Source organism: Haliaeetus albicilla, chromosome 2 (assembly GCF_947461875.1).
Source record: "Haliaeetus albicilla chromosome 2, bHalAlb1.1, whole genome shotgun sequence".
NCBI classification, from domain to species: Eukaryota; Metazoa; Chordata; class Aves; order Accipitriformes; family Accipitridae; genus Haliaeetus; species Haliaeetus albicilla.
Window position 1 is genome coordinate 11,454,662 of NC_091484.1, and position 10,710 is coordinate 11,465,371.

Genomic DNA, 10,710 nt, shown 5'->3' on the forward strand with positions numbered 1-10,710 from the left:
TTGCTGGGGGAACTGGCCAAGATCCATAATTCTGAGCTGCAAGGGGAGTCGGAGCTGTGAATTCGCACACGGGACGGTTTATCCCTGTGCCCACCCTTTGCAGGTTGAGGACGCAACCTTAGAGCCTAGAAGTGTCTTAGCTGGGTGCGAGGAGTCACCTGAGCCCTGATGTAGCCCAAATTCAGCTCTTTTCCAGTCTGTCCACCTCTGAGGATGGCAGCCTCCATCCTTAAATAAGCTGGGGAGGGTGGGTGAGGGGAGAGCTGCCCGCAGCGCTGCAGCCTGCCTGATGCCGAGGGATCGGCAGCACAGTGGGGAGCAGCCCATGGGATCTGCCTTGGTTTCCATTAGCTTGGTTTGCTGTGCTGCAATTTTTAACTCTATTACATGTTTTGTAAAAGGAGAGTTTATAAATGCTTGTCACCAGGAGAACAAAGTTACATAATTAAACAATTTACCAGAGAGTCTGTGGCTTTAGTGCAGTTCTCTGGGGTGATTCAATATTCCAATAAAAATACTGGGTGATACCATAAATATTGTAAAAGCCTCCAGATGGTTTCCAAGGGCTATGTCAACTGTTTATTGCATTCAAAGAGAAAAGAATAAGTGAAATCACAGGAAAGATAAAATTTAAATAAATAAAATAATGGGAAAAATAAAGCAAAAATATTTTCTTTCGTATTTTGAAAGCTCTGGAGGATGTTTTTGGCCAGCATGAGAGAAGACCATCATATTTACGAGAATAATGAACCGAGGGCCTCTGTGTGCACTTGCTTATAGGTCATATATGTATGTCTGCGGGGGCTGTGCAAAGATGCTTAGATAAAATCTGTCCACAACACGGGGTAAACCTCTTCATTTATTTGATTGTTTGTGGCATTTGCGAATTCCAGCAACAGAGCCCAGGAATGCTTCTCTTTCCCTGGCCAAGCTGTCAGGCTCCTGCAGCCCTGCCATGGTGAGGGCAGCTGAAGGAGGATGCCACAAGTGGGCAGAATTGTGGGATGGATTACCCGTATCATTGAAAACTTGGGAAGGTTGTTTAAAAGTTGTTACTGAAGCAAGATAAATATTTGCCGGGCATGATCCCACCGTGTAATGACAAGTAAGCTGTATGGAATGTGTTAATAAAATATAAATGTTCTGAAAAGGAAACAAATGTTGTGGATGAGAAAACAAGGACAAAACGGACTTGTGGGACCTCCAAAGGCAACAATTGAAAACATATTTACACGGACTGGGCTGAAGTGTCTTGTATCTATCTTCTGAGGAACATAAATTGCAGTGTGTGCAGATCACCCAGTAGAGTAGTAGGTTTTCAGTCTGCCATAAAACCCCAAATACTGCTTGCAACATAATGAGGTTTATCCATCTTTTACTAACGCGGAGATGTGGGGCTCAGCTGCTGGAGAAACGGGGTGGCCGCATGAGTGGCCTGTGCCAGCACCTGGGGCAGAAGCTTTGGTGCTGCCCAGCGCGGGGACCCGAGGTCACACCATGTCCCGTTGCAGGCTGGCGATCACCTGTAGCCTCCCCAGCCACAAACTGGGCAGCTGCAGTGGATCTGCACGGGCTCCAGTGAAGGCTTTTGGCACACAGAGCGCCAAGAGCCAGTGGTGCTGCCCTGGTGGTGCTGCCCTGGGGGTGCTGGGGCATCCTGGTGGTGATGCTCTGGGGGTGCTGGGGCATCCTGGTGGAGATGCTCTGGGGGTGCTGGGGCATCCTGGTGGTGCTGCCCTGGGGGTGCTGGGGCATCCTGGTGGTGATGCTCTGGGGGTGCTGGGGCATCCTGGTGGAGATGCTCTGGGGGTGCTGGGGCATCCTGGTGGTGATGCTCTGGGGGTGCTGGGGCATCCTGGTGGAGATGCTCTGGGGGTGCTGGGGCATCCTGGTGGTGCTGCCCTGGGGGTGCTGGGGCATCCTGGTGGTGATGCTCTGGGGGTGCTGGGGCATCCTGGTGGAGATGCTCTGGGGGTGCTGGGGCATCCTGGTGGTGCTGCCCTGGGGGTGCTGGGGCATCCTGGTGGTGATGCTCTGGGGGTGCTGGGGCATCCTGGTGGAGATGCTCTGGGGGTGCTGGGGCATCCTGGTGGTGATGCTCCAGGGGTGCTGTCCCAGGGGCAGTGCCCTGCCAGGCAGCTCTGAGATGGTGCTGGCGGCACCTTGGGGGGACCAGAAGACCCCACTTGTGGCCTTGGGAAGATGGACATCCAGCAGCTTGCTTGCAGGCCCCGGGGGCAGCTGCGGGTCTTACTCTTGCGCTGGCAGAAACACAGGAAAATGCCCCGGCAGGGGAAGGCTCTGGCATGAGTCCTACCATCCTGCAGCTACTTGGTATCCCACAGCAGAGGTGGGCATAGAGCAGCAGGACTTATGGGGGAAGCACAAATAAGGGTTTTGGAAGGGGCAGCACCGGGAACAACAAGAACGAGGAGGTGGGGGCGCCGGGCGCGCTATAGCGAGGGCGCCAGGGAGCGGTACAAGCGGGGGGGTGGAGCTCGGGCAGTTCGTAGGTTTCCGTCAGGGGCTACCGAAGATTGCCGAAGCGGAGGGGCGACGCGCATGCGCTCTGTGGCGGCGCCTCCTTGTGATGGCGGCGGCAGAAACGGAGGCGGGCGGCCTGCGCTCTGGCATGGCCGGGGCCGCGGGGCCTGCGGTGGACGAGGCCGGGGCCGGGGCCGGGGCCGGGGCCGGGGCCGCGGCCGCGGTCGCGGGCCCTGCGGTGGACGAGGCCGGGGCCGAGGCCCCTGCGGTGGATGAGGCGGGGGCCGCGGAGGAGGCCGAGGCGCCGCCGCCGCCGCTGCCGGGGCTGCAGCTGGTGCAGCAGGGCGCCGAGGCGCGCGTTTACCGGGGGCTCTTCCTCGGGCGGGCGGCGGTGGCCAAGCTCCGCATCCCGAAGCGGTACCGCCACCCGGCGCTGGAGGAGCGGCTGAGCCGGCGGCGCACGGCGCAGGAGGCGCGGTCGCTGCTGCGGTGCCGGCGGGCAGGTGGGCCCGGGGGCGGCGGGGCCGGGGCCGGGGCAGGGCGGGCCGGGGCGGCGTGAGGCGAGGCAGCGCCGGTAGGACGGACACCCCTGGGCCCCGGGTGCCTCCGCGCTCACCGGCAGCCCTCCCGGCTCTGCGCGTCGCTCGGAGCAAGGACCAGACACTTGACGGCCTTCCTGCTTTGTCCTGAGGGATGCAGGCGGTTTCTTCTCATCCCGGGGCGACCCGCTCTGCTTTTTCAGAATGCCCCCCCTAAAACGCAGCGTGTCCTCAGTCAGAAAGCCCCTCTGCGTGTTTTGCCGGGGGGGTCTCACCCCAGAAGGGGCTGATCCTCTTGGCGAGCTCGAGCTGCCAACTAGTTTTAAGGCTGGAGGCTAGTGCAGCATGGGTTAGAAACCAGGGGCTGGCGGGGGCCATCCCTAGATATGGGTTATCAGTGGCCGGGGGTGATCTCAACTGGCATTTCTGCTTAAGGCTTGTATCGGTTGTGTTTTGTTGTTAAAAGTCGGAAACCCCTGTAAATTAACTGCTAGCGTTTCATTTGCTCTTCTTTTAAATAGGGATTTCAGCTCCAGTGGTCTACTTCGTGGATTATGTCACCAACTCCATATATCTTGAAGATATTGTAGGCGCAATTACTGTTCAAGATCATATTAATTCTGTACAACAGAGTGGAAATGATACCAGTAGCCTCCTTACCTTAGCAGAGAAGATGGGCGAGCTGTTAGCAAGAATGCACGATGAAGATCTTATACATGGGGATCTTACAACTTCCAATATACTTCTGCGGCCACCCACAGAGAAACTGGACTTGGTGCTGATAGACTTTGGACTCAGTTTTATTTCAGGTCTTCCGGAGGATAAAGGAGTTGATTTGTATGTTCTGGAAAAAGCCTTCCTTAGCACTCATCCAGATACTGAAACTATGTTTAAAGCTTTGCTAAAGACCTATGCAGCTACATCTAAGAAATCTGGTCCTGTGATCAAAAGGCTAGATGAAGTACGACTAAGGGGAAGGAAGAGATCCATGATTGGGTAGAAGAGGGCGGGCTTAGGGATGGAGAAATATTACTACTTAGGTTCTGCAAATATGGTTATTTATATTTCTAGTTGGTTTTATTTCAGAGATCACTATTTTGATAACTGTGTCCTCAAATAAATAAATTTGAATGAGTTTAAGTGTCATAAAGTAACCAAAGTAATTGTGAGATGGGAGCACAGACAAGAGAGAAACAACTAAAGGTCACTTCTTTCCCAAATGTTAAATGTTTCTTCTAAAAAGTAGTTTACAGTGTCATTCCACTCACCCTCTTTCTTTGTGTGGTTAGAATCATACAGAGTAATCTTTCTCAGCCTGTGGACCATGGATTTATGGGAGGTAAGTGGGACCTGGAGATACCAGAGCATCTGCAAAAGGTAATTAAGAGAAACGAATGTGTTATTTTTCTCAGAAGACTTTACAACAAAGCGTTTAAGTCCATTATAAATGTCTCTACACATCCCGAAAATCTTTAGGAGGACTGAATTCCAGGACACAGGTGATGCTGAAATACAGCACTAAACATAAGACAGATTCATTTTCTTCCAATAGTGATTTTGGCTTTTTTCAGTCAATAGTATTTCCTTAAGCAAATATAAAAATTGTTAATCAAGAACAGTTTTCTGCTGAGAAAATTTAAGCAAGAAATCTGCTGTGAGTTTCTGTTTTTGGAGCTTTATAAGAGGGACTGCTTGTGATTGCCTGCCTAGGTGGGCAGTTGGCAGGGGTAGGCAGTAGTAATACTGGGGGTTTTGGTAACTTTTTCTCTATATTATTTGATTTTCTGGATTACTATATCTAATGGTGTGAACGTAAGATGGCCCAGAGGAAAAACTTGAAAACCCCACAGTAGATAGGTTAGACCGTAATCAGTGCTCTGCGTTACAGGCAGACTGGGGTGTGACTTGTGTGCTGGCTGAGAGCACAAGCTTATCATTTACTTCAGATAATGATGTAAAAGAAACGGTGAGCTTCTCGCTGAGCTATTTGCTGTGTTGGGCAGGCTCGTGGTCCATCAGGGAAGATCCTGTTCCCTTATGGTGTCACTGGTGCTCTGTCTGAAAATGCTTGTGCAAAAGAGGGAGCAAACCCTGCAGAAACCCCCTTTCCGCACGGCAGTGTTCCTCACCTCTTTACAGCCACGGACATGTCCCTTCCCAACGGCTCCTTCCATCCGGAGGGGACAAAGCAGCAGGGAAAAGCAGCGTGGGGGGTTGTGGCGGGCACGACTCTGCCTGGCAGGGGAGATGGGGATGGAGGGCTGCTTCCTCCCCGCTTAAAGTGAAGAAACCCGAGCAAATCCCTGCCTGGGGACACGCTAGGAGGGGACGGGTCCAGCGGGACCCCCCTCGCTGGGCACCGCGGCCCCAGCCCGCAGGGTGCTGGGAGCTCCGGGTACGGAGAGGAGCGAGGCACCAGCCCAGGGCTGCGTTGTGGGAACGGAGGGGCTGCGGGGTCGGACAGCCGGCGCCGACAACCACAAGGTGCTGCGGCGGCACCATTCGAGCTCTGTGCGGTGGCGCCGCCACAGCGCCGCCGCCTCAAAAGCAGAACATCGGCGGTTCGCGGCCGCGCAAGTGTCCTAGCGCTGCGGGCTGCCCGTGCCCGGCGCGCATTCACCTCTTGCCAGAGGAGCCGCCTGGGCGAGTGCCCGGCCCCGGTGTGGGGCCCCGGGTTCCACCGCCCAGCCACAGCTTTGGCTGCGGGGCCTCAGGACCCCAGGACGCTCTGCTGAAGCTAGCACCCCATCCTCCCGGTGTGTATTTTGGTTTTATTGCTTGGGTGCCCTAGCCGTGCTCGCCCCGCATGGAGCATGCCACAGCCCCAGGCTGGGGGCAAAAGAAGGAGCCATGTTGTCATGCAGGGAGCGGTGGGGCTTTAGGAGCTGCTGCTGCTGCTGCTGCTGCCGCCCGCTCTCCTACCTGCTTGGAGAGCAAATGCAACAGCCCAAGCAGCACACGGTCGCTTAAAACACGGTGCTCCCCAGGTGGCCCCGGGTGGCCTGCGGGCTGCTGGAGCGGGGCCTCGTGGCGTGGTGGGAGCAGGTGGATGTGAGCTAATGAGTCCCCTAACGAGGCCCGATCTGAGCCCCGAATCAGAGACCCACTGAGGAGAGGCAGCACGCCTAACCTCCCTGCCTGCCATCCCCCATCTGTACAAACACCGCTGTTACTGTCTCCTGGTGATGCCAGGATTGAGTTATGTTTGTGAAGCCCTTTGAGGAAGTCTGTTTCTAACTATCATTATGTTTATTAAAATGCAGCTCTCCCTGCGGGACAGCGGAGTAGAAACAAAGCTGATCAACTGCAAGTTTTTATGGCCGGCACGGTGCTCTGAGATGAAGTCCCGCAGCGGAGCTGGGGTCAGCAGCCTGCGGCGAGGCCAGCCCTCTCGGGGTGCTGGTGCGTGGGACTGGCCTTCGAGCAGGGACTCCTGAATTGGCCTCTGCTGAAATCTGCTCTGTGATGGAGCTTCAGAACAAAGCAGAACATTACTGGTAATGAAAAGCAAAATGTTTTGCTTTTTCACTGCGTGACAAAACCCCTCTTCATTATGTAAGCGTTACTTTTTGCACATCTGCGCTACAGCTTGTTGATATTTTCTCTCGGTCAGCCTGATGTGTCTATATGGATTGCTGTGGTGAATGCTGAGCTATTGCTGTTCGAGGGTGGAAAAATCACAGCAGGTGCATGTCCAGCAAAGAGGACACTCTGGACCTGCAAAGTGTCCACCCCACAGCTGCATCGCTGGTTGTGCCTGTGGGAGCAGCTCCTGGGATGAAAACCGCGGATTCCCTGGCCGGTTCGCAAGGCAGGTGGAGTTTCCAGTCTTGGTTTGACTGAGGATAGCTTGGCTTGCTGCTGTGTCAGCTTTCAGTGCATGGTCATGAGCAACACCAAAATTATTATTATTATCATTGATATAATTTGCCATTGCATTATTAATACTCTGGTTTTATCTGTCTCCTTAGTGTTGGGTGATGCTCCAGCGCATGTGCATTCTCATAAGGAAAATAAGACTCCTGAGTTTTTTGGGTTTTTTTACATGAATAATTTATCCACTGCAAATACAGTTTCAAGCCACCAATATTTTACAAAGTCCTAAAAATATTTTGCAACCAAGTTTAGCTCAATCAAGTTTAAAAGGAAAACCAATAAAATAAAAAATACGTTCTTAGGTGAAATTGAAACATTTGTGTTTGGAAAGAGGTAAACAATCTTTGGGGCTAGAAACCCAAACTTCTTTTTAACTCAAAGCAACTGTCTGTCTCATTTTGTATTTCCACCATTGGCCAAAGCAGCCCAACAAGCAGTCCCACCCTCTTCAGAGTATGGGTCCGGATGCCGAGGATGGTCACAGCTCTGTGTGACACCGGGAGAGGCAGTGATGTCCTGCCCCAGCTTACCTAGCGGGGCTGTTCTTGCTGGCCCCAAAGACTGTGCTGGCCTTCATCCCCCCCAAACCCTCCTGCCTGCCTCCCCGGGGGACACCGAGAGGAGGTGGGGATGTGAACCGGTGGGGATGGCTTATGTTGCACCCAGCCACTGGAGGTCTCTCTGCCACCATCGCTAGCACCGGAAAAATCTTTATATTTGGGAAAAATGTTCTTTCAACAGAAAATATTTATAACTGCGTGCTGGGTGGACAGTTGATGACTCTGGGTCTTTCTACTGCTTGAATCTTCCTGCTGTTAAGAATGAATTGTTGTCTCAGGGGACCAACTCCAGGCCTGCCAGGAACAGCTTCATTTCCAGGGGCTTCTGGGCACCTGCCCATCTTGCTCCACACCTGGCTATCACCCAAATTGTCACGAACACAAGGAGCGTGCAAACAAGCTGTGGAAAGAGGAATAAAAGGAAAGAGGGAAAGAAAAATGAAATGGAAATGGAGGTGTTTCATCAGCAGAATGTGCAGTGTCAGGATTTCCGAGGGAATCGCTGGTTATTGATGGAGTTGCCTTTTTTGTTTATTTTGGTGTCTGACCATTGTCAGTGATTTCTCTCATGGGAGTGGAGAGCCAGCTTGTGAGCTCGGGGTTACCAGCTTGCTTTAGTTTGCAGTAATAATGACAAATTCTGGTTTGCCCACTGATGCCATAAGTGCAGAACTGAAATAAGGGGATTTTGGGAGACAGATGTGAGTTGTAGACCTATAGGAGCACTAAGAGGAAAAACAGACATGAAAGAAAACACATACAAGTATGGCAAGAAACAGGAATGAAAATATGGTTGCATAATCTGGGTATGCTGTTACCATGACTTTTGGACAGTGGCTGCTCTGTGCCAGCAGTTATTGTGTGTATATGTAAAAACTGTGCATACAAGCCATATGATGTAGGTCTTTTGAGTGAACTTTTTTTAGTCTAGGCCTTGATGTTTGCAGGAAATTGATATTTTCCAGTTTTGCAAGATGCAAAACACTGATAACCTTTTGCAACCCTCCTCTCCCATCAGTGCTGATAGGAAACCAAGTTAGTGCAATAAAAGCATAAAAGCTCATTTGTAACCCAGAGTTCACTATGTGAGGGTCGCTACAGATAAATAAAGCCTCTCCCTGGCCCAAGCACAAGCTGTGTCCCACATCGGTCCCTTTGGGCACTATGCGGCACCTCTTTCTTTTGCAGTAAGCTAAACTTACTCTGTAAGTAATGGAGAGTAATGGCCAAGGAACGGAGTGACTTCTGATCCCAGTGATGGTCATGGAGCACAGCGAGGGCAGCTGCGGCTGCTGCTGGCACTGGAAATGGGGCTGGTAGAGACAGAATTTACAAGGAAACAAGTTAATTAAATGTTAACTCCAAGCTGAAGTCCTGGGAGGCCGAGTGAATCAGCTTGTAGCCCCCACAGAATGCGCTTGGCTGGGAAGCGCTGAAGGCTGAGCCCAGCATCTGCCCAGCTGAGCTGAGAGGGGCCGGGTGGGATCGGAGAATGGGATCGGAGAAGGGGCTGTCTGGGCAGGGACGTGACTCATGTCTCAGAGGGGGAATGTGCTCCCGTTCCCCTGGTCCTCCGCACTGGCAGAAGCCTGTATCTTCATAAGAGAAAGAACAGACTGTGGCATTGACTGCTTATTATTCTTTTGAAGCTTTTTTTAACTTACAAGGTTGATTTTGAGAGAAAAAGCTTTGTAGAGCTCCTTTGGTCCAGCATGTGGCACACGCTCATAGATGTGCTCCCACTCTGTGGCTGATGGGTATATTGGGTAAGCTGAACCTGGTTTAAGCAGTTGCATTGTTTCGATGGCCTGAATTTTGCTTTCAGGTCTTCAATCATCCACCTGCCCATCCTCTCCATCATGCACCACTACCAGAGTGATAAAGCATCTAAGCTACCATAGCCCAACCATGGTGGCAATAGGGTGACACAGGAATCTCCCACTCATGTTTTTTTGTATTGGTAACTTTTTATTCATGTTGTTGAACAGTTAAAGAAAAGCAAGATAAAAATCCCTGTAGGTTTCTCTTAGCCAGCTCTGTGCTTTCTTTTGGGCCCCAAGAGAAGGTGCATTTGCCAGCGAGGCTGGGCAGCCGCGGGGCCGAGCGCCAGGCGGATGCCGGATCCTCGCTTTGCCAGCGGCCCCCGGCAGTGCCCGGCAAAAGCTTTTGTGTCCGTTCTGTTATTTGAAAAGAGCCGCGGTGGTGATGCCATCACCCTTTAGCCCCTGCCTGGGATGGGTGTGGGGATTAACTGATTTGTTACTATTTGTGTGAAATTAGGTATATGCTGTTAAGGGGGGGGGGGGGGGCGACAGAGGAGGTGGATCCAGACCCGGAGAGTCTGTTCAAATGGGAGTACAGTCCTGTCTCTCATGCTGATTGTATCACCACACACTTCCTCTCTGATTTCTTCTTCCCTCTTGCCAGTGATGTATCATTTTTATAAACTGGAGAGGGCTTTCCTCAGTGGGGTCTGCTTTTTTATCCAATGCATTTGACTCCAACTTCTTTGATGCTCTAAGAGTGACCTGCCTGGAGGTAGTAACTCTCCAGAGAGCTGATTAGTTGTGAAAAGGGAAAGGTTTTTCCACGGAACATGATTTTTATACATCTTTCATATATATGGGGCCAGCTCACCCAGGTTTTGAATATGTTTTAAAGCACTCAAAGGATGCTGGTGAAGTACTAAGTCAGGGTGTTATTTTGCTTTCCCTTTTTTCTCCTCGCTATTCAGCTGCATTTAGCCTCCAGTTGCGAGAATCCAGGCGATGCAAAGAGCAGAGAGAAAATCCAGCTCCCTTGACTTTGATCTCTTGCTCATCTTGATAGCGCGTGGGCTCGGTCTCCTGTGATGTGTGCCTCTCGCTTGGGCTCCCTGCAGTGAGACAGAGACCGGCAACCTCTGCAGCGCTCGCTGAGATTTACCTTGGTCCAGGGGAGGGGATCCTGTCCTGCCTGCCCCACATGCTCTCCCATTTTCTTTCTGATGACCCTGACGCAGGGCAGAGCTGGCAGGAAAATCCACCCTTAGAGTTAGAACTGGGCAGCTTTTGTATTTTCTTTTTGACTCATGATTGAAGCATCCCTAACTGTGTGGATCTGGCCTGATGATGTTAAGGGCAGCCAGGATATAGTCATATGCTACTCGCTTGCTGGGGCTCACACTTGTGTGAGCCAAGACTTTGCCTCCTGCTTTTCTGGTATTTCCCATGGCTCTATCCCGCTCCGCACCACTGGCCTTTTGTTTGGTT

At 52.0% G+C, this 10,710-nt stretch overlaps 1 protein-coding gene across 2 annotated transcripts; it reads left to right on the forward strand.

The window, feature by feature from the left end:
• The first annotated feature begins 2,571 nt into the window (after window positions 1-2,571).
• On the forward strand, window positions 2,572-4,163 carry TP53RK (TP53 regulating kinase). Of its 2 annotated transcripts, XM_069806193.1 has the most exons (3): window positions 2,576-2,707; window positions 2,744-2,987; window positions 3,545-4,163. In XM_069806193.1, the coding sequence occupies exons 1-3, from the start codon at window positions 2,591-2,593 to the stop codon at window positions 4,021-4,023; spliced, it is 840 nt and encodes a 279-aa protein (XP_069662294.1). In that variant the 5' UTR covers window positions 2,576-2,590; the 3' UTR covers window positions 4,024-4,163. The 2 variants fall into 2 exon arrangements, with proteins under 2 accessions (XP_069662285.1, XP_069662294.1); XM_069806184.1 differs by having other exon boundaries at window positions 2,572-2,987.
• Window positions 4,164-10,710: the final 6,547 nt, after the last annotated feature.

Bases quoted from the DNA above. Each gene is read 5' to 3' on its own strand.
- TP53RK (XM_069806184.1), top strand. From the start codon at position 2,591: ATGGCGGCGGCAGAAACGGAGGCGGGCGGCCTGCGCTCTGGCATGGCC. The intron at 2,988-3,544 runs GTGGGCCCGGGG...TCTTTTAAATAG, and splicing joins GCTGCGGTGCCGGCGGGCAG to GGATTTCAGCTCCAGTGGTC.